Raw genomic sequence first — 24,232 nt, 5'->3', positions numbered from 1 at the left:
CAGAGGAGAATTTGAAGGAGTTGGTTCTGTCTTTGAGCATGTCATAAGGATCTCATACCTCTATGGACATCTGCACTTATGTGCATATAACCACACACAGACACATACACACAATTAAAAATAAAAATAAACTTAAAAAAGAAAAGAAATGAGGCTACAAGCAGGCTTGAGCTCATGTTTTCTAAACTTGCCACAGTCAGTTCATATATAGTTGTAGAACATTTAGATAACTCACTGTCCATCCATACTACTATACAGTGTTCACAATCATGATTTTAAAAATGAGTTGTGTGTGCACACGCGTGCATGTGTGCCTGTGTGTGTGCATGGAAGCCACAAGAGGATACTAGGCATCGTCCTCTACCATACTCCACTTAATCCTTTGACACAGTCTCTTCCCGAACCTAGGGCTCGTGTTTTCTTGGCTAGGCTGAAAGCTAGCCAGTCCCAGTAATCCTCCTCTCTCTGCTCTGCTCCAAGCTGGGGTTACAGGAGCATTGGAGCACTGGGCACCTAGTCTGCTATGTGCGTGCTGAGATCCCAACTCTGGTCCTCATGAGTCATCTTTCCAGCCTTATAGCTATAATTTTTAATGCCCACTATATACCTAATCAAGTAGATATTATATAAATCATATTAAATGTTTTTAACACTAAGTTAATTTCCACTTTTCAAAATGATAAATGTTATCACATAAGTATATTTGTTCATTTAACAGTTTTTCCAGAATTTGGAGAATTTCCTTAGGATGAATTTTCAAATGTCCTTCAAAGGATATAAACATTTTTATAGTTCTAGATGTTTATTAAATCTAACAGGATTAAAATGGTAAGAATTTATAAAATGTTAATTTTATAAATAATTCAATAATTATGTCAAAAGACTCTTCTTTTTCTAAATCAACTGTATCAGCCCAAATGTAAGCTATAAACCACATTCCAAGTATTTATTTTTTATTCTTCCCAAAATATTACATTCATGAATTAAAAATGACTGTATTTGAACCAAGACATAGATTAAAAATCTATAACTGGGGTGGTTTGATGACTCAAATTTTGAGCAAAGACTGATTCTAGCTTATTGATTTGGTTGAACATCTAAAGGCTGAGAGCAAACATTAAGTATACAATTATATTATCACTTGTAAATTTTCAATCTCAATAATATACATTGTGAGGAAGGGAAAAAAAAAACCCCAATGTATAGTTAAGAAGATAAACCCACCCCACATGGGCGGTTACACTTCTTTTAATTACTCTGGAATGTTAATGACATCAGTAATCTAATTTTCCAGATAATACTATCATCACTATACTATACTATATATACTATACTATATATCATGATAAGAAACTGGATGACATTTTAAAGGACCTAACAGAGGCTTAAGGTGTGCAATACAATGTGAATAAAGACACTGACTAGCATTCTGAAAGGACAATGTCACTTGATGACTCTGATCTAAGTCATCACCTACCCATGGAGCTGCCTATCTAACAGGACCATACTCCACTACCCACGACAGAAACCTGCGGATCACACTTAACCCTTCTGCACCTCAACACCTGCAGAGAAACACGACCGAGTCCCGCTAGGTTTTAACTTCAGTTTGCATATTCTCAAGTCTCTTCCGCCACACCACACAGTATGAGCACATAATGTCACTAATGCACATGCCCTCAAGTTCTGTTCTAACAGTTACTAAGAGTTGCTGGGAGAATTCACAGATTTCCTCATTTATCCTAAACCGAATACAGTTAGTCACTACTTATAGGGATGCTGTGAGGACACAATGAAATAGTATTTAAAAGATACTGAGCTCACAGAACACAGCAGACATCACCATCAGTGCCCTAACATCCCCCCCAGCTGACCACCACAACAGCCTCCTTCCTGGACCCCCTCCCTCTAGCCTTCTCCCTCAAATGTCTCCTTCACACAGCCAGGAGCCGCTCTAGGTCCATGCCAGCAAAAGCAGACATACTGTGCTGTACTCTACCTCCTGCCTCTCTGCCCTAGCTCTCTTCTGGAGATTATCTATACCTAGGTTCTTTCAGAGCTCAGCATGAGTGCTGCTACACCTTTGATTAGCTCTAGCACTAACCTGTTGTAACATATATGTCACATAAATAGACACGTGTTTCTCATCTGAAAACGGCAAGAGAATCCGCCTGATCTATGTTTTGATCCATAACATCCTGCACAGTGCCTAGCATGTGGTAAGCGCTTCATTTAGTGAACAGATGCTTTCTAAAATAATGAAATTTACTCTCTGCATCCCTCCGCCATTTGAAATGCCAAGAAGCAGTCTTCCCTCACATAGAGAGCTGCTGCCGGTCAGCAGAGTACAATGCGTTGGTACTTACTTGCTCACGAATCATATTCTTGTAGTGAGTCACAATGTTGTCATGCTGTTCTAATGTTTTCTTTACCTCCTCTTCTTTCTTATCTTCTTCACTGGACTTATAAATAGCCTTAGTAATAACACCTGTAAAAGAAAACTGTCTGAAGCTCTGCACGGAACGGCTCTCTTGTGCTTCTGCAAACTGAATTCAGGGCCTCACATGAGCTAAGCGCATGCTCCTCCTAGCTTCATTTTAAGCATTGTAAACACACTTAATTTTTCGAATTTAATGAGTAAAAACAGCCTAACTCACGACAGTCTTTCTAATCTGACAGAATCCAAAGTCTTTGCATGTGCTGCAGATGTACTTCTGGCCCATCACTCGTGCACATCCAGACACACCCACACAAGCACAACGGTGTTGGGTCAGGACACCCTTCACATCTTACCTTCCAGTTCTTTCACCAGCTTTGTGAACTCATGGTCAAAAATCATGTACTCTGGACTCGGGAAGTTGGGCTGGGGTTTCTGTGATGCCCTGGAGTAGAGCTCATGTTTGCTAATAAATCCTAGTTTCTCTATGAAATTCTCTTTGCCAATCCTCTTCTCTATCAGTTGTTTTAGTTTCTCTCTACATAGATAAAAATATGAGATGCTTAAAAAAAATTGCAAAATCATGAGCTTGGCTTACTTCTATTTTAGCAGAAAGAAAGTGTCATTATCGCTGCATGACCAGAGGGCCGCTTTGCCCTTACTTACTTCATGTAGTTTTCTAGTGAATTATCATTGAAGTAAATTGAAATGCCCAAAAGAAGGGCACATAAGCCTTGGACCAACTGTTCTTCCTCTCCGAGATTTTCTGCAATTTGTCCTGTAAGCTGACATCTTTGTTAAGGAGTTAATGATTTACAGTATCTAGAACATTTTATTTTTAATCTGAATTTAACATATGCATTATGTAAGATTTTCTACAAGAAATTTTATATACATTCTAATTCAGCATACCATAAAAAACTACATCTACACACACACACACACACACACATACACACACATACATACATACATACATACACACACACACACACACACACACACACACACACGCACACACAGAACGCTTAAGCATGCATTATTATATAATGTTTCAACAAAAGTTGAAAGATGTAAGTTACTTACATGTTTGACACCAAAACACAAAGGATACGAATGGAACATTGGCTGAATTGTGAAGAAAGTGTGTTACTGCAATGGGACAGTTGCTTAGCCAGGTACAAAGCAACATTAATAACCCAACTCTTGTTTGTATTTTGCTTCCCTGTAAAATAAATTGGCAGAAACCACTTTGTATTTATTATTTTTTTCAAACTCACAGCCTAAGATCCCTTCCCTTTCATGTCAAAAGAACTTAAGCATCGTGCGATGTGTAAGGAAGCCAGATTTAAACACTGAACTAAAGAATAAATTTGTGTGTCCACCACAAGTTGCACTTCTCCAAATAAACACAGTGCGGAAATTAGCATGAACTTCTATGCACCAGTACACGTGTTGATTTAAACAGCAGTGTGGGCTGGGCTGGGATACAGCTGTGCTGTACAGTGCTTCCCTAACATGCCAAACGAAGCCCTGGTTCCATCCTCGGCACTGAACAAAACCAGGCATGGTGGTGCATGCCTGTCATCGTAGCACTTGGGAGACAGAGACAGGAGGGTCAGAAGTTTAAAGTCACCCTGGACTATGCAGTGAGGTAGTTCAAGGCCAGCCTGAGCCACACGAGACCTGTATAAGTAAACAAATAGTGGTAGCCAAAGATGCTATACTAAGAACAAAATTATAATGTGGGAGCTTTAAAAGACTAATCCCAAGACATATGATCAAAAATAAATGTTCCACATATAGCTGAGTGGGCAAAGAGGTGGGAAGGATCTGGGAGAAGCTGGGGGAAAGAAAAACATGATCAAATATATCGGATGAAAAATTTTAATTATGAAATAAAGAAAAACAAAAAATAAATGTTCCAGACAAATTAATATTTCAATCTTTCTTTTTAATTAGCAAAATAGTGAGAGATTTTATTGAGAAGTGTTAAGTGCAAGGTAGACAGATATACTGCAAAGGGATCTCAGTCAGAATTTTAAAAGCAAATTCTTGATAAAGGAAAAAAAAAACTCCCTTCTTCAAAAAACAAAGAAAAGAAGGTACAAGAAGAATCTCTTAAACATTTGGTCAAATTCTATGAGAACATACTATTCTCAAGTAAGAGAATGAAAATCCACGCTGCAAACCTTGTGACAACAGGCCAGAGCACGCCTCAGACCTAAGGGGAGACAGTTCACCACACCAAGACCTAACCAAGGGAGACAGTTCACCACACCAAGACCTAACCAAGGGAGACAGTTCACCACACCAAGACCTAACCAAAGGAGACAGTTCACCACACCAAGACCTAACCAAGGGAGACAGTTCACCAGCACCAAGACCTAACCAAGGGAGGCAGTTCACCACACCAAGAATGCCCTGAACATACCCAGTGTGCTGTTGACAAGATCAGGGAAATAATATTAAAACTCCTGTGTCCAACAAGATTATGGTTTTTAAAATTTTAATACAATACACTTAGATCTCCACGTATAATGTTATTTATAACACTGCCACTGCCCATTTATACTACTAAAGCCTTATTTTTCTTTTTAAAGAACAAAATATGAAATAAAATAATCAAAACTAGCATAATAATGCATCGTTTTGGGAGAATTTACAGAAGTATCCAAATTATAATTATTCAAGGAAATGAAGCAAGAAATGAACTTAAATTTAACTACTGCTATGCTTTCAAAAATTCTTTTTAGATTTAAAATACAACATTTACTTACTTATATGTATGTGGGACACATATGTATGTGGGACATATACATATGTCACAGTGCGTGTGCGCACGCATAGGTCAGAGGACAGTTTGCTGGAGTTGGCTCTTTTCTTCCATCCTGTGGGTCCCAGTGACTGACCTCAGGTCTTCAGGCTTAGTGGCAAGGGCTTACACCCACTGAACTATCTCCTAGCCCCTCTTCAAATCCACCCAGATTATTCTCATAATCCTTGAGGTCTTGATTTATTTATAATCTCTTCTGAGGTGTATTTAATATTGATTAATTTCAAACTACTTTAAATGATCTTCCAAGTAGGTATCAACATGAATTTAGTTTTTACACGTGTTATTTTTCCTTATGTTCACACTGTAGCTTCCTGTTATTCACAGAAATTGGCCAGCTGAAAACAGCATTCTCAATTGAGTACATGGCGGTTTTGCTGATCTCCTTGATTGTAATTCCTTATAGTAGCTACTGGTTGACAACAGATTCGTCTACACTGCATAGAGAGAAGTTCTGCGTATGTAAGAATAACTCAAACAAAAATACCAAAAGGCAGATTTCTTCCCTCCTTTTGTGCTAGAGAGTGAACTCAGGGCCTTACCCATCCGAAGCATGGGTTCTAATACTGAGCTATGCCCTAAGTTCACAAAGAATTTTACTTTCGTAGAACTAAATAATCTGATTTTTAACATGATATGGAAAAATAAACTAGTGGAAATAATTAAGGATACTGTGAAAAATAGCAATCAGGCGATACTAGATCATGGAGAGAAATCAACAGAATCAAAGTCCAGAAATGGACTTGTACAAATGAGAATTTCAGTGTGTGGAAAAGCACCATACAACCATCAGTGTGTTGAGATAGACTTTAAAACACTGGGGTAGCTAGACAGCTGCCTAGAAAACACCCAGTGGGGCTGGCGAGATGGTTTAGCAGGCAGAAACACATAATGCCAAGCCTGGCAACCTATTCAATCCCCAGGGTCCAATTCCCAAGAGCTGTCTGTTGTGGAATATTAATGGATGCAAAGATGTGTTGCATTCTTTTATGTTGCATTTGTTTAACTCTATGAAGCTGTGTTACTTTGCCTGCCTAAAACACCTGATGGTCTACTAAAGAACTGACCCACCAACAGCTAGAGAGGAGAAAGGATAGGTGGTGGGGCTGGCAGGCAGAGAGAATAAATAGGTAGAGAAATATGGGAAGAAAGATTGAGGAGCAAGAAAAGAAGGAGGAGAGGAGAACATCAGGGGCCAGCCATTTAGCTACACAGCCAGCCAAGGAAGGAGTAAGAAGGAAAGAAAGGTATACAGAATAGAGAAAGAAAAAAGATAAAAGCCCAGAGGCAAAAGGTAGATGTGATAAGTTAAGAAAAGTTAGAAACAAGCCAAGCTAAGACTGGGCATTCATAAGTAAGAATGTGCCTCTGTATGGTTTATTTGGGAGCTGGGTGGCAGGCCCCCAAAGAATAAAGAGTAAGAGTAAAAAAACCAACAACAGTTGTTCTCTGACTTCCATACCCATGCCATGCTATGCATGCTAAGGTAGGCACGCAGACATGCATGCAAATGCACACACATGATGATGATAATAGTAAAATAAGACCTAAAAAAGATCAGTGGGTCTGTATCGCATACAGTTCATCCAGAAAAAGGGAAGAGTAGAAACACTCACAGAAATGATGATAGGAACCTACAATTAAGTACCCTAGAACCCTTAAAGATGGCCTTTCTAAGAACGACTTAAAAGCAGAAGCCATAAAGATTGATTTTAAAAATTCAAAACAAAGGCTAGAGAGATGGTTCAGTGGTTAAGAGCACTTGTCAAAAAGAAAAATATGATACACACACACATATATGTAAGCCATATCAAAAGACAACACTTAAGCTCCATAATATGGGCAGAGATTAGAAAATATAAAACAAGTACACACCTGCTGCCAGAGCCTACAGAATGTGAACCATGGAGGAGATGTGAAAACAAAAGGAGACTGAAGATATTATTCAGGGCATTCTGAGGATTCAGACATTAGAAACCACAGATTTGAAAGACTGAAAGAAAAGCCATAAATACACATACATATGTTTAAGTTTTTTGTTTCTTGTGAGAGAGAAAGAAAGGGAGAGGGTGGGGGAGGAGAAGGAAAGGAAGGAGAGAAGGAGAGGTGAGGAGGGAGAGCAGTGTGAGTGAGCACACACGTACCAATGTGGCATATGTGTGCACAGAGGAGTACAAATCTTCTAGCATGTTCTCCACATTATCTGTTGAGTCAAGTGAACCTCTCACTGGACCTGCAGCTCAACTTTTGTCTAGACTGGTTGGCTAGAGAGTCCCTGCGATCCACCTGCCTCCAACCCTCAGCGTTGGGGTTACAGGTGCACCCCCCCCCCCACCTAGTTTGTATGTCGGTCCTGGGGATCAAAACGTAGGCCTCATGCTTGTGTGGTAAGCACTTTACTCACTGAGCATCTCACCAACCCCTGTCTCTGTCTGTCTGTCTGTCTGAGACAGGGTCTTGATGTGCATCTCTGGCTGCTCTGAACTCGCTCTTTGTACCAGGCTGGCCTCACACATACAGTGACGCTCCTGAGTCTGTCTCCAAAGTGCTGGGATTACAGGTGTGTACCCCCACGCTCAGGCACAAATAAAATATTTGAAGTTAACTCAAATACTCTTTAATATCAGCTCTTAAGCTCTTCCAACTACATTTTCTAAATAAAAATCCTTCTTATCCCTACTATGTTCATTCAAGTTGAGCATTTCTGTATTTTTATACAAACAAAAAGCTGGCACTTAAAACTTTTAAGGTTTTTGCATGAAAATAAGGTTCTAGAAGTTGGACATAGTAAGTCGGCTTATAATCCTAGCACTGGAGAGGTAGAGGCAGGAAGGTCAGGTGTTCAAGACCAACCTCAGCCACATAGTGAGTTCAAGGCTAGCTTGGCTTACATGAGACCCTGTCTCAAAACCAATAAAAAAAACAAAGCAGTTCTAGTGTCTTATAATCAGATTAATTTTTAGCAACAGCTTCTAAGAACAAAGAATAAAAGCATTGATGAAATTATGAAAATACTCTACAATTTGTTATGAGTGGTTAAAAAAACCCAATTAATTGAAAACATAATGCCTGTCTTTTTAAGTGATTAAGATTTATACTTACAAAACACATCCTAATATCAAAAATTCTGGGCTGGAGGTTGTGGCTCACTGGTAGAGAACTTGCCTAGCACATACAAAGCCCTGAGTTTGATCCCCAGAACCACACAGGAAACAAAGAAACAGAAACTGCCGGCAGCATTTGTCACACGTGAGTGTGAGTGCGCTCGAACTGCATGCTAAGTCGTCCTCACACATCAGAGTGTCATCACCAGCCGGACCTCCTTCTCTGCTACCCACACTGCACACCGGAAACCCTGACTAGACAAGGGTGTGAAGACACACTTTGGGTTGTTTGTTAAACACTTTGTCAAAAGAACTAAACCAAACTGAACATAAATAACACTCTCCACCCAACATAGCAAAACCAATATGGTAGTTGTAGCATACAGATTATACCCAGAATAATCCATACTACTTCATTTAAAATCATAGTTATAAAAATTTTACTACTGAACACTTTAATAATGTAAGTAGTAGAAAGTCACACATTCCTCCTTCACACACTGATTAAAAGACAGACTTTTATCCCTAAACTTGATTTCCTTGAAGTTGTTTTTAAGGGAAATAAAGAACCAAGCTTGGGGGAAAGAACACAAAGAACCCAAACCGAGGACTCGGAGGACAGGCAAGCATCCCTGGAGGAAGCCCGGACACACAGGTTTAGTTGTTCCCACAGTTCTTAGTAACCAGTCCAAGAGAGAGAGGAGGAAACAAGAGAGCCCCTGTGACAGACAAACTTGCCAACACATGGAAGTGTGAGTAGAACGGACTTCAAACAAGCTGTTAAAAACCACTGCAAAACCCAAGACAAGAAGAAGCCCGTCTGTCAGAAGAAAAGGCCTCAACTTATCAAGTATACATACCCGTCTGTCGATCTTATCACCCTGCAAATTATACGCCAAACATTATTCACAAACATTGCTTTAAGTAACCTAAGTCCAGAAAAATCCCTCAAATATGCTTAGGCTCTGCAAATCTAAGCCGATACTTAGTGACAGTGAGGTTCTAATCTTCTATATACAGATGGCACATAAGGTTAATTTTATAGCGTTGTGATTACTTACGGGGGTTAGACACCACCACCTTAGGCCTTCGAGTTACACCATCGTTACAGTTACAAAGCTAAGGTGCGTCTGCGGCAATGTGGGCAGAGTTTTCACAACTGGCTTGAAAACAGTTGTTTTCAACAGTGCCAGGAGAGAGAGCATCAGGCATTAAGTAAGGATTTGAAAATTGTAGGTTTTTTTTTTAAATCACTAAGAGACAAGTGATAAGTTGGCAATGGAAATAAACCAATTTTAAATGGCATTCAACTCTCTTCCCATTATAGTTATTTTTAAAGATTTCACCTATAACTTCTATGAATATGGTATTATTTCTTTAGTAGAAACGCTCCCGAAAGGCCTGAGAACTGGGGTCAGCTCGGTGGTAGCGGGTGTTTAGCAAGCATGACCGACAGTGACAGTGACAACAAAAGGTCCCCACAGAGCAGGCGCAGTCCTGCTGAAGTCACACAGGAGACCACACCCAGCCCTGTGGGCAGCACCCTCCCTCCACGAGAGAGCAGGTGGACAGAACAACGGGCTGCTCCGTAACTGAAGTTTCCTTCAGGACTCGGGCTTTAAAGTATGCTAGAGCATGGCTTTAACTGCTCAGAAGCAAGGCTAAGTGCATGCTGGCAAGTCACGTAGTAAGAGACATGCCCAAGCGCCTTGGCCACCATGTTTCACCTGTTGTCATGAGATAGACAGCTGAAGGAACACACACATTTAGTTATATTTGTCTTTATCTTGCGGGGCGTGTGGGGACTCAGACACTGGAAGCATACACTGTACATACTGTATATGTAATGGACTGTTACTGGTTTTTTTTGGGGGGGGATGACCAACTGCTTCAGGAGAAAAGAGGGAGGCACATAACTACGACTTGCATTTATTTTACTTTCTCTCTTCAACTGATCTGAATTCACTTACCGAAGAGAGAAAAATGACGGGAAGGACCCCAGATAATTTAAGAAGAAAGTAAAACTCAAAATATACCTGTGCCAAGAACTTGTATTTTTGTCATAATAAAGTCCTTATAACTAACTATGTGGCAGAACTATTCCTTTAAGAACCTTCTCTCCTTCTCTCCCTGCCCTGGGCCACTGACAGGACAACCTGAACTCAGCTCTTGGCAGCTCCAGCCCTCACCTGGGAAAGGATGTTGGTGCACTGTTGTAGCAGGGACACCGGAGGGTTGCCGATGCTCGTGGCCAGCTGAACCCTGAGCAGCTGCTCCTTCTGGGTAGCGTTCCCCTGCAGAGCATGGGCGAGGGCCACAGCGGCACACCAGTTTGAAAGAGAATCCGTAGAAAACAGACCTCCACAGAGCAGCTGGCCAGCTGAGACTGAGTTACCTGTGGCTGCAAACAGATAGAAATGTTAGACACTGGCCATGTGGAGTAACCCCAAACTCACAAGGGTTGAAAGAACCATTTTCTCCACAAGAGCAGTATAAACACTATGACATACTAGCTAAGACTTTCAAACACAAAGGGACAGGCGACAGAAAGGCATCTCCTAAAAGGGTAGACCTATCAGAACACTGTAGGCATTAGACTCATGGTAACAACAGAGAAAACTATCTTCGTGGAAAACAACATTTCTAAAACAATTGGCACGTTATTTCAGCATCTTATTTTCATTTACAGAAAATATATCTTTACGATAATATCCTTTTTTTTTTTTTTTTTTTTTTTTTGGTTTTTCGAGACAGGGTTTCTCTGTGTAGCTTTGCGCCTTTCCTGGAACTACTTGGTAGCCCAGGCTGGCCTCGAACTCACAGAGATCCGCCTGGCTCTGCCTCCCGAGTGCTGGGATTAAAGGCGTGCGCCACCACCACCCGGCCTACGATAATATCCTTTATGAAAATAATTTTGGTAAAATACAATTAAACAAACTTAAATTTTTGTCAACCTCCCATGTTTATGTAGTTAAAATGAACTCACTAAAGTTTCCAATTACTTGTGTCAAATTGCTCTTAAAGTTAGGAAAATAGCCATTTAAACACATCTCAAGTAAACTGAACACTGGAAAATTCATAAGTAATGGCCATACTCTATCAGAGAACCACAGACCGACTCGTTGAGTGTGACTAAGGGTAGGATTTATCTTCACAGTGCTAATTCTCTGGTGGTTATTACACCCTGGGATTTGGGGTCGTGGCTCTCCTGTGTAACTGCACATGTGTGATCGTACAGTGTTTCTAATGACATCATCCCCTCACACCGTAACAACAAGAGACAAGTAGAAAGTCTGCAATGCCGACTCAGATGCCGTCTGACTCAGCTCTCCTCCACCCCAACCTAGGCTTTCTTTCATCCGAGGTACACAGTGCTTGAAGCTAAAACGTAAGCAAAGATTCGAAGACAAGCTTGACAAAACCCTTGACTGTCTAAATGTTAGTTAGAACTGGGTTACTTGCCATCAATAGTGGAAGGTAGAAGTGTTGCCACAATCTCTCCTTGTCCTTTCTGGTTTTTATAAAGAAAGCACTGGAAACAGTAGAGAACAGCGCAGCGTAACACAAACGGCTGCCTTTCGTTCACCATGGACATGAGAAGTACAACAATTGCTGGTCTGTCCAAGTGCAAAGAAAAGAATGAAATGGAACATTACAACCCAAATACATAAACAAATTACCAGTCATTTTGTTGCCAAAAATACCATAACCAGGACTCTAGCAACAAGTATTTCCTCCATCTTCATTTCACAAAGAAGGGAGCTGTGGCTAAGAAAGTAGTATGATTTGTGTGTCAACTGAAAGGCTGGCAGCTGAGCCAAGTATTAAGTACCAGAAGCACACGGTGTTAATTACCAATATCCTGATACAGAAGCACACAGTCTTAATTACCAATATCCTTATGCACAAGCACACAGTCTTAATTACCAATACCCTTATACAGAAGTATACAGTGTTAATTATCAATATTCTGATACAGAAGCACAGTGTTAATTACCAATATCCTTATACAGAAGCATACAGTGTTAATTACGAATATTCTGATACAGAAGCACAGTGTTAATTACCAATATCCTTATACAGAAGCACACAATGTTAATTACCAATATTCTGATACAGAAGCACGGTATAATTGGTAAGTATACCAATATCCTTATACAGAAGCACACAGTCTTAATTACCAATATCCTTATACAGAAGCATGTAGTGTTAATTACCAATATCCTGATACAGAAGCATATAGTGTTAATTACCAATATCCTGATACAGAAACATACTGTCTTAATTACCAATATCCTGATACATAAGCACACAGTGTTAATTACCAATATCCTTATACAGAAGCATACAGTGTTAATTACCAATATCCTTATACAAAAGCATACAGTGTTAATTACCAATATCCTTATACAGAAGCACACAGTCTTAATTACCAATATCCTTATGCAGAAGCATACAGTGTTAATTACCAATATCCTTATGCAGAAGCACAGTCTTAATTACGAACATCCTTATACCATTGGACCATTCCACAAGAAACACACTGATCTTTAAGAAAATAAGATGTGTATATGAGATCCACTAACACCCAAACCTAAGTGCTTACTTCCTCACAGGAACCTAGCATTTCCTGATTCTTACCTTGGGGGATTTGAAGGTGCATTCACAGAAGCAAAGTAGTCTTGGTTGACTTGGCAGCCTCGAATAACTTCAGATACAGTATTTATGGTCTGTCAAGAAAGAAAAACGAAAGAACACTATGGAAAGTAAGCTAAGAGGGAAATCTGTTTTCTAAGATAATGTTCCATCTTGTTTTTTGTTTTCAAATATCCAAATTTAGACATGAAAAGATCAGTTAGAACATTATCATATTGAAATACTCTCTGGAGATCCTTTCAGGATGCTTTAGCCAGGCCTCACATTAAAACCAACAATCACTGGACATGGTGGCACACACCTGTAATCTCAGCACTGAGGAGCGAGAAGCAGGAAGAACACATTTAAGGCCAGCCTCATTTTCATAGCATGTCTGAGGCCACCTGGGCTCTATGAGACCCAGTCTCATAACCAAAACCAAACAAGAGATTTGACTACATGCAGTTAGAAATCTCATGGAAACTAAAAGAATAATGTACTGTAAGAGGTGAGACTTAACTCCCCCACCCCAACACACAAATCAGAAGAATGCTTTAGGATAAAATCAATGGACACATTTAAAATACAACATAATGACCATTCAATTTAAGGATTAGGTTGAAAACAACTTTCAAGAAAAGATAATAGAGAAACTACATTTCAAAGGAGAATGTTGTACATGATAAAGACGTCATTATTATCAACTAAAAATTACTTTTAAAGATATTCATAGGTTCAGAGATGTACAAATTTGTCAACAGAGTTCCAGAAGGAGAACAGAAAAGATTCTATCAAGGAAGAGCAGCCATCCTCCTAGTTGAAGAGAGTGTACCCACAGCTGAAATGGTCTTCACTGCTAGGATGGGGATGAGATCCATAGTTAGCATCAATAGTTTTCAGAAAATTAGAAGTAAAGAGAAGATCCAAAACTGAAAAAGCAAGTTTCATTATAAAAAAAGAATTAGAATTCAAAGTGGCCACAGATGTCTTTTTTTTTTTTTTTCGAGACAGGGTTTCTCTGTGTAGCTTTGCGCCTTTCCTGGAACTCACTTGGTAGCCCAGGCTGGCCTCGAACTCATAGAGATCCGCCTGGCTCTGCCTCCCGAGTGCTGGGATTAAAGGCGTGCGCCACCACCGCCCGGCGGCCACAGATGTCTTAACAATAACAACGGAATGATGTCCTGAGTGACAGTTATTTCATACCCGAGTTACCTAGCCAAATAGTAAAACTGAAAAAGGGAATAATATTTTCACACATAAAAGAACAACAAAAGAAACTTATTTTGTTAATATTTCTTTTAGGAAACTTAGTAAAATGAGATAAAGAATCCAGAAGTAAGGGGAAAAGATACAGGATCCAGAAAAAGAAGGAATTCAAATCAAAGCAGAGAGAAGGGAAACCCCAGGAGAATGGCAGAATGGAGTCCCAGGAGCAGAGCTGAGCAGGTCAACTACAGCTAGGATGGAGCAGGATGGAGCTGCCAGGACTGGAGTCGGGAGGATGTGCTGAGGAGAACATAGGGTGTACAGTTACACAGAGCTGTAAAATGAAAGAGAATGCAGTCAGAGCTCATGGAGGAGTTGGACCCACAACACTCCCTCTTCCAACAGATGCAGAACTCTGCTCGGCTTAGCAGGAACAGTGCTAGTGTACACATTAAATGCACAGGCTTCAGCACAGGGCAGTGGCTGGTGCAGCACAGGGCAGGGGCTGGTGCCTGTGACCTTAGCACTCAGGAAGATGAGGCAGGAGCACTAATCTGGAGTTCAAGGCCAGCCTGGGCAAGAGTGATATCTTGCCTCACAAATGTTATATCTCTACATAAATCTAATTTAAACACACATGCCATAAAATAATCTTGGCATGACAGGAAGAAGCAAAGTAAGAGAGCTGTGTGACTGGGGGTGGGGTAGGGACAAGACCTGACTTAAAGCAGAGAGAAATGAGACCAAAGATGGCTAGTTTTGTTCTAAAACTGTTGTTATTATTTGTACTTTTAATGTGCATATATTAACCAACAAAATATAATTTAAAGTTTTATGACATTTATTTATTTGTTATGCATGTGTGCATGTGCCACGATGCATATATGGAGGTCATAGGACAACTTGTGGGAATCGGTTCTCTCCTTCCTCCATGTGGGTCCCTGGGATCCAATTCATCTCAACAGGTTTGGCAGTAAGCATCTTTACTGAGCCATCTTGTCAGCACCAAAAAAATAATTTAAACAAAGTATCTATATTTCTGGGAACTAACTTCTTTATTCTTATAGATAAGAAACAAACAAAAATGCCATAAATCAAGGTAAAAATTTTTACTATTCTTTGAGTCAGCCTTGCTGTGGGATGTCTTTTTGTATGCTGTGAATATGTGATGCTCTGATTGGTTAATAAATAAAGCTGTATTGGCCTATGGCAAGGCAGCTTAGAGGCAGGAGGAAATACGAGCAGACAGACAGAAAGAGGAAAGGCAGAGGCGGGACAGAGGCCAGCTGCTGCCAAAGGAGAAGCAAGATACCCACAGACCGGTAAAGCCACGGAATACGTAGCAAAACATAGATTTATAGAAATGGGTTCATTTAAGATGTAAGAGACAGCTAGCGAGACGCCTGAGCCATTAGGCCACACAGTTTGAAAATAATATAAGCCTCTGTGTGTTTATGTGGAACCAAGCGGCTGTGGGATGCGGGTAGAGATTCGTCCAACTGTGGGTCGGACAGGACTGAGAAAACTCTGGCTACACAGCATGTTGAAGGAGACTAAATAATTTTTTTTTTTTTGGTTTTTGAGACAGAGTTTCTCTGTGTAGTCCTGGCTGTCCTGCAACTTGCTCTGTAGCCCAGGCTGGCCTCAAACTCACAGAGATCTACCTGTCTCTGCCTCCTGAGTGCTAGGATTAAAAGCGTGCACCACCAACCCCTGGCTAATATTTTTGTTCTTAATATTAAAACTATAAGCTCCTCTTATAAGTGGTCTGAAATGACCTGAGGATGGTTTGCTACTCACTTTTGATCCAGAAAATGCCACAAAATCATGCAAAGCAAGAGGTTTAAATCTCTGTGTTCACTTTAAGAACACTGATGAAGCTGACCAGGCCACTGAGGGTTACTTACTGAAAAGTCACTGAGCACCTGAAAGATGTCACTTTAGAGAAACAATGTTTGGAGGGAGGAAAGGAAAAGGGGAAATGATGCAATTATAATATCATTTCAAAAAACATTTATATATTTCTCTTAAATATGTTCAATAAAATTAATGAAAAACATTTCCAGATGATCAGTGTGGTGGTATGAATAGGTATGGCCCCACAGACTCACTCATGTGTTAGAATGTCTGGCCTATAGGGAGTAGCACTATTAGGAGGTGTGACCTTGTTGGAGGAAGTGTGTCACTGTGGAGGCGGGCTCTGAGGTCTCATATCTGCTTAAGCCATGCTCAGTGACACAGTTGCTTCTGCTGCCTGAGGGTCAAGATGTAGAACTCTCCGGCACGTACCATGTCTGCCGGGACACCACCATGTCTCACCATGATGATAACAGACTAAGCCTCTAAAACTGTAAGCCAGCCCCAATTCAATGTTTTCCTTTACAAGAATTTCTATGTGGCCAGGCAGTGGTAGCTATGCCTTTAATCCCAGCACTTGGGAGGCAGAGGCAGGCAGATCTCTGTGAGTTCGAGGCCAGCCTGGTCTACAGAGTGAGTTCCAGGACAGCCAGGGCTACACAAAGAAACCCTGTCTTGAAAAACAAACAAACAAACAAACAAAAACCAAAAACAACAACAACAAAAAGAGCTGCTATGGTTATGGTCTCTTCATAGCAATAGAAACTCTAACTTCGACAATCAGCTAAGCTTAAAATGCACATTATGAACTTGAAGAAAAGAATATGCCATTCTCATGCAGTAAGTGAGGAAGCTCCCATAAAAACAGTTCGCTATTACTATTTGTCCTCCAGGTACCATCGGATTTCCCAGGATTCCCAGTTCCACGGACTGGCCCGTCCTCCCCCACTTACCTCGGTCAGGATGTCAGCAGGGATCCCCGTAGCCATGAGGATGGTGCAAAGCTGCTGCAGTAGCCCGCACTGGAACATGGCCTTCTGGCAGCTGCTGGTGGCCCCAGGAGGGTTGGTGGGCGACACCAGTACCCGGACAAGCTGTGAAAGGGATAAAATGTGTCTTCTGAAGATCTGCAGCAGGCACGGTGGAGCACACCTGCAGGCCCGGCACCTGGGAGGTGGCGGCAGGAGGGCCAGGAGTCAAGACGAGCCTGCTTGGACGAGAGCCTGTCTCAAAATCATCTGTAAGGGCTGAGACAAAGCTGACCCATGCGAACAAAATCTCTGTACGGGGCATTCCCTTAGGTGCTCACCAGAGCTAAGCGCGGTCCCTTTCTTCTACGGCAACAGTGTTAGTACACAATACACTTTGCTATTCGCTGAATGTTCTCCCTCTCAGGTGATCTGAACTCTCACAGAACAGCATCTGCCTCAGTCATTTCTGCACTCAAGTAACAAACGCAGTATTTACAAAATAAGACATATTCTATCAAAATTGAATTGAGGTACAGGATGGCAGGCTTCTATCAGTGAGAGTGGGAACTATCTAATGACAGAGTGGGTCTGAAAACAGAGCGGCCTGAGTTACAATGAATTCCCCAACACTGGAGAAAGAGGCTTAGAGGCCTGACAGAAGACTCATGCACTAGGTGGGGCTGGTCTCATTAATTAATTAATTAATTAAATCTCTCCAATTCCATTATTACTCTGAACCTAAACACCAAGTTTTAGAAACAAACCACTATTTAGGCCCAACTACATCTTCAAAATAACCAAACAAAGGCTTACATTTTCACAAGCTAGTCATGGATATTTTATATGCAAAAACTGTATACGCCTAACAGTATTTATGACAAAGCTCGGTTAACAAGAGTGCCAGACAGAATGTCACCCATGACTTTACAGTAGATATGCCGGAGTAACCGACTAGAACAGTAACATCACTACAGACAGGACTTCCACACATCCTGTCTCCCTGAGAAAGAGGACTTTTTGGGGAGGGGCAGAGAGACAATAAAACCAAACCAAACCAAAACAACAGGTTTGAAAGTGATGTTTTGCTAGCTGTGGTGGTACACCTGAAATCTCAGTCAGGCCAGGGCCACAGAGTGAGACCCTAACAGAGAGAGTGGGCGGGCCAGCTCCTCAGAGGAAAAGCTCACCTCCTCCCACCAAGTTTATTAGTTTCAGCTTCCAAAGGCTTAGGAAGAGGGATTACAACTGCAACAATGACGTAATGAAACAGTTTCAATGACGTAATGAAACAGTTTCATCAGGGCACAGCTATTCTGACAGGAAAACAATGACGTAATGAAACAGTGTCGTCAGGGCACAGCTATTCTGACAGGAAAACAAGGATGCACGTTCTGATAAGCAAACCTACATGAAACTGGAGAGAGAGAGAGAGAGGCCGCAGGTGCTCTAAAAAGGCCAACTGTGGCTGCAAAGGCATGGACTCAACTACTCCATCTCTGAGGTGGAGACAGTATCATGATGAATGAATCTCAGTTCCTTTGCCTTGGAGTCCATGGTCTTCACTAGCACGTGAAAGGGACATTTCAGTGAGGGATGCAAGGCAAGTTTATCCACTTTTTGTTTTGTTTTGTTTTTCAAGACAGGGTTTCTCTGTGTAGCCCAGGCTGTCCTGGAACTCACTCCGTAGAGCAAGCTGGCCTTGACCTCACAGAGATCCACCTGCCTCTGCCTTCCCAGTGGCGGGATTAAAGGCGAGTGCCACCACACCTGGCTAGTAATTTAATTTTTAAATTGACCTTTCTTCAAATTAATTCTAAGGTGGGGCATAGTGGTGCATGCCTTTGATCCCAGCACTGAGGAGGCAAAGGCAGGTGGATCTCAGTGACTTCAAGGCCAGCCTGCTCTACAAAGTGAATTCCAGGATAGCCAGAGCTGCTACACAGAGAAACCTTGTCTTGAAAAAGTAAGTAAGGAAGTAAATAAGTAAGTAAATCAATAAATAACTCTTAAATTTTCTTTTTTGGTGTTATGTAAATTGGGAGGAAGAGGACTGAAGGTCAGATGGAGAGGATGCTAAAATGAAATGTTCTTCATTGAGAGAGCTAACTTTATTCATTTTTTTTTAATTTTTTTATTGGTGCTGAGAACCCAACCCAGAGCCTTGCGTTTGCTAGGCAAGTAAGTGCTCTACCTCTAAGCTAAATCCCCACACCCTATTTTAAATTTTATTGTGTGGAGAGGCGGGGCTCTAAGACGAATAGGCCATGTGTGTGAAAAGGCCAGAAGAGGGCATCAGATCCCTTGAGTCTGGAGTTACGAGCAAATGTCTGCTTCCTAACACAAATGCTGGAACCAAGTCTGGGTCCTCTGGAAGAGCAGTGAATGTTTTCAACCTCTGAGCCATCTCTCCAGCCCCTCAAAACATTCTTTACATGGTTCTCTAAGTCCTAACACAGCTACACGGCTCCCTGACCCACGGACTCCGAGTGGACCTATGGCCGAGACATTTGCACATCACTGTCCACTGCAGCAGCACCATCCACCACGCCACGTCAGGGAACCAACCTGAGTGTCCAACAACAGGGGAATGAGTAACGACTTGGGGTATAGACAAACTGATGTGTTTCAACCAGAAGTATGAGGTTACGGGAACCAAGAGACAGTTCAGTGGTTAAGAGCTCTCCCTGCTCTTGCAGAGGACACAGGTTCGGTTCTCAGACCCTGAATCTGTGGTGACTCACAATTCCAGTAACTCCAGTTCCAGGTCTCCAACACTATTCTGGCCTTCATGGGTACCCATACATAAGTGGCATAATTCACTCAGACACACAGATATAAATGAAAATAAAATAAACCTTAAAAAATAACAGGCCGGTCACAGAAAAGACAAATGTCATACATTTCTTGTCATTTGTGGTTTTCAGATCTTTACATAAACACTATCTACAGAACTGAGGGGAATATTGACGGGGAGAGGGTCAGAGCGAGAGAGGAGGGAGCACAGGGCAAGCATGTGACCAGTATGTAATATTCTTCTATGGAAATGTCTTTATAGATGTCAGCAGGAAAGGCTCCTGAAACCTGAGTAAATAAAATTACCCTACCCGGGACTCACATGGAAGAAAAAGACTGCCTCCTCCCTCAGGCTGTCCTCTGACCTCCACACCCAAGACATAATCACATGCTCAGTCAAGCACAGTACACTGCTAAACAAAATTAATGAAAAGCTCTTATATAGCACATTACTATATACAATGAGGATATTATTTTTTTAAATCCTTAAAAAAATTTACATCTCCCCTAAAACCAACTGAGAATCCTGGATTTAGCCAATGGAAGCAATTTTCCTTTTCCCTGAAAGGATCCCTGACAGAATTCTCCCACAGTGATGGCCAAGGACACATACCTGTAGCATTAAGTGTAGATTGGTCACTTTCTGTGCTGACCAACCAGAATTTTCATCTCCAACTTCAAACCAAGGTTTCATACGCTGAATATATGAGCCTTCTTTAAAGAAGTTTTGATTGGAATTGTTGTTTTTTAACAAGTTTTGAAGCAAAATCAAACAATCTTCTACTACTATACCTGGGGAAAGAAGGTACAATGGCGGCATTAAGGCTGGTGACATCCGAAAGAACTCAACCCCATGTTCTCAAGTGTGCGTCTCCAGGGTCAGTACGGCACAGCAGGCAGCCTGTTCTGACCCCTGCCTTCCGCCTGCCTCTGTCTCTGTGCTCTTTCTCAGGCCACAGGACTTCTATAGAAAGTCGTCTTTCATATTCCCACACAAGCTTAAATACCAAGTTCTCAGTACTGATGAGCAAGACGGACTCAGTTAGACTGACATACACAGCCTTCTAGAAGCTTCTTCCTTCCACTACATTATAATTCACCAACATAGGAGTTTGTCAGTGTCCTATGTACCACTGCATTTCTGGCAGAGACAAGAAGCAAAGACTTCAGATACATACGAAATAGCACACTATTAAACATTGATTAACTGACTCCATCACACCTTACCCATGTGACACTTGTCCCTGCCTCTTCTTCAAAATCCCTCCCCCTCTGGGTTTCTGAATCTGGCCACTCCTCAGGCTATTTTCCATGGTTCCTGTTCTCCACTGGTTCATCCTTCTCCTACTTCTTTGCTTACAAATATCACTGTCCTGTGCGGTTTCACCTACACTACAGCTTCTGTTATTATCTCAATGAAAACCTTCCCACTGACCTCTCCAAGTGCTAGAACAACCAAGGGTTCCTGCTTCCTCTGTGCAGTACAGTGTTCAAGGCGCTCATTGCTCTAGGCCCCCTAGTACGTACACACACACACACACACACACACACACACACACACACACACACACACACACCCCTTTGATCCTACCAAATGTATGTTCGGTGGGGTAAATGTACTTGCTGACAAACCAATGACCTGAGTTCGATCTCCAGGACCCGTATGGTAGAAGGAGACACAACTCCTGCAAGCTGTCTGATTCCCACATATGTGCTGGCACACAACACACTGAATACGTTAATGTGAAAAAGTCTAAATAGCTGCTTAGAGTAGGCTTATAGTTACAGAGAAACAGGACAATAAGCAGCTTCCACCTGCTCTCCGCTCCTCACTTCCCCTCATTATCGTCATGCATTGGTGTGGTGCACCTGTTACAAGGGATGATCAAACACCGGCACATATTGCTGACGATCACACTTCCCTCTTCACACTGCAAAACCGAGTTCTGACAAAGGTACAATCTGAGAATTTACCATTACAGTACCAAATAGAATAGTCTCATCACTAAAACTACCCTTTTATCCCCTTTCCCTTATCCAAATCCCAGACAACTGCCTCTACACTCTCTCCCAGAAAGCTGCTAAACTGGAATCACTCAGCAGCATGGACTTAAGGTTCCCTGACACCTTTCTGTGGCTTGACAACTCCTTTTACTGCTGAGTAAGATCCAATTTTATGAACCCATTAGCATTTATCCCTTCACCTACTCAAGGATATCCTGGTTGCTTCCAAGTTTTTTCTTTGTTTTTGAGATAGGGTTTCTCTGTGCAGCTTTGGAGCCTTTCCTGGAACTCACTCTGTAGACCAGGCTGGCCTCGAACTCACAGAGACCGGCCTGCCTCTGCCTCCCGAGTGCTGGGATTAAAGGCGTGTGCCACCACTGCCCAGCTCTGCTTCCAAGTTTTAGCAATGGGAATAAAGCTTCTATGAACATTTAAGTGTAAGTTTTTTGTGTGGATGTAAGTTTTAATGTAATCTGAGTAAATATGAAGCAGCATTACTATTATATCACACAGCAAGATTGTGTTTGTAAGAAACTGTCTCACACTGGCTGTACCCTTTTGCATTCCTATCAGCAATGAGTTTCTATTTTTCCATATCCTCAGCAGCATCTAGTAGTTAGAATTTGGGATTTTCACCACTGCAATGGCATGTAGTGGTATCTCGTCATTTCTACGGCAATTGCCTAATGACATGATGCCGAGCAATTCTTTGTATGTTACTGCAAACCTTAGTCTCTTCTTTAATGAATCTGTTCAGACCTTTACACTACTCTTAAATTTGCTTTTCTTTTCACTACTAAGTTTTCAAGTCCTTTTTCAGATACAGTCCATGCCCTGTTACTGAATTTGCTTAACAGTGCCTTTGTAGAAGACAACTTTCTGTGTTTTGTTTTATCGTTTTTTTGAGACAGGGTTTCTCTGTGTAGTTGTCCTGGAACTCACACTGTAGCCCAGGCTGACTTTGAACTCACAGAGACCCGCCGGCCTCTGCCTCCCGAGTGCTGGGACTAAAGGCGTGCGCCACTTCGACCGGCTCACAACTCTTCAGTTTTAATAGAGTCCCACTCATCGGTTTTTCCCTCTTAAGGATCATGCTTTTCCTACTGCATCCAAGGGTCTGCTGCTTCGTTTACCCTGCTGTGTGCAATGGTTATTTGCACCCATCACCGTGCCCGGCTCAATTAAAATATCTAAACTCAAAGGAAAGCAAATCTGGCTCCAGAATGTTCAATTTTGCTGTTTCAAGGCTTCCCTGAGACTTCAAGTCTTCAACCAAATTACTTTCTCCCTTTTTAGAGATTTACATCCTAACCTATCTTCAGGACACACAGCTATAATCCCAGCACCTGGAGGCCAAGGCAAATTACCACAAATTGAAGGGCAGCTTGAGCTAATGAGGAAAATATCGATTGTTTACAAATGTTTGAGATCAAGCTTGTTCCTGCCTTAAGTTCCTCCCAACTGTAAAGAACAGTGCTGTGCCTTGCCCAGAGAGACTTCATTTTAAAGCAGCTGTTGACTCAATTTCAAGGCTGGAAGGGCCCTCTGCACCCAGGAGGACAGGTGAACAACTAACACTCTCTTTCCAACTCCACCCATGAGGCACAGATGTGCTCCTGGGAGAAGGGAGGGCCCCATCCATTTACTGGGGTGAACTGAGATGTGTAGGGCACGTGGGCATATTAAGATCATATCAGGAAAACAAAGTCCAAGAATTTGTCAGGCTCAGTGGGTACAAGTGCTTGCCATGCCTGGAGCCTGTGTTTATCCCTGATGCCACCTAAAGCTGCAAGAAGAGAAACTACTCCACCAAGTTGTCCTCTACCCTTCACACACAGACGCAGCCCCTCCTCCACCACTACCAACTGTACCGCACACAATTTTTTTAAAAGATTTATTTATTATATATGCAGTGCTCTACCTGCCAGAAGAGGGTACCAGATCTCATTGTAGACGGTTGTGAGCCACCATGTGGTTGCTGGGAATTGAACTCAGGACCTCTGGGAAAGCAGCCAGTGCTCTTAACCTCTGAGCCATCTCTCCAGCCCCACACACCAAAATTTGTTAAAGACAGACCTCGTCAGCACACCAAACCAAGGAAGGGTGTAAGTCCCTCCTTTGACTCCCCATAGAGCAGAGGACACTTGGTGTCCTTGGACAGTGGTGACGCCGCTCGTTTGTCATCTGACCACCCAGTCTGTGCCTCAAGGACGAGCAGACAGAGAACTCCCAACTGTCCCAGGGCCTTCAAGTCTACCTGGTCCCTGCTGTTGACAGAGTCTACTGTAGTTGTCCCTTGTTTGTCCTGCTGTCTGAAACTGCTGTCCACTCATCTGTCCTTTGTACCTCTAGAGCCAAGCCTTCCACCCTGCTCCTGCAGCTCAACTCG

The 24,232-nt window shown here is 41.9% G+C and overlaps 1 protein-coding gene across 3 annotated transcripts in view; it reads right to left on the bottom strand.

Moving 5' to 3' along the window:
* Uso1 (USO1 vesicle transport factor) overlaps positions 1-24,232 on the bottom strand; it is a 70,161-nt gene that overhangs the window by 11,827 nt on the left and 34,102 nt on the right. For all 3 annotated transcript variants that reach the window (XM_052735358.1, XM_052735359.1, XM_052735361.1), the window contains 9 exons: positions 20,453-20,631; positions 17,029-17,169; positions 13,019-13,107; positions 11,840-11,994; positions 10,567-10,778; positions 3,552-3,662; positions 3,104-3,222; positions 2,794-2,975; positions 2,367-2,488 (listed from right to left, as the gene is read on the bottom strand). In XM_052735358.1, coding sequence (XP_052591318.1) covers positions 2,367-2,488; positions 2,794-2,975; positions 3,104-3,222; positions 3,552-3,662; positions 10,567-10,778; positions 11,840-11,994; positions 13,019-13,107; positions 17,029-17,169; positions 20,453-20,631 — 1,310 coding nt within the window. The remainder of the gene's footprint in view (positions 1-2,366; positions 2,489-2,793; positions 2,976-3,103; positions 3,223-3,551; positions 3,663-10,566; positions 10,779-11,839; positions 11,995-13,018; positions 13,108-17,028; positions 17,170-20,452; positions 20,632-24,232) is intronic.

Source organism: Peromyscus californicus, unplaced genomic scaffold, assembly GCF_007827085.1.
Source record: "Peromyscus californicus insignis strain IS unplaced genomic scaffold, ASM782708v3 Scaffold_13__1_contigs__length_99412109, whole genome shotgun sequence".
In the NCBI taxonomy this organism is placed as follows: Eukaryota; Metazoa; Chordata; class Mammalia; order Rodentia; family Cricetidae; genus Peromyscus; species Peromyscus californicus.
This window is presented reverse-complemented; position numbering and strand designations above follow the sequence as displayed.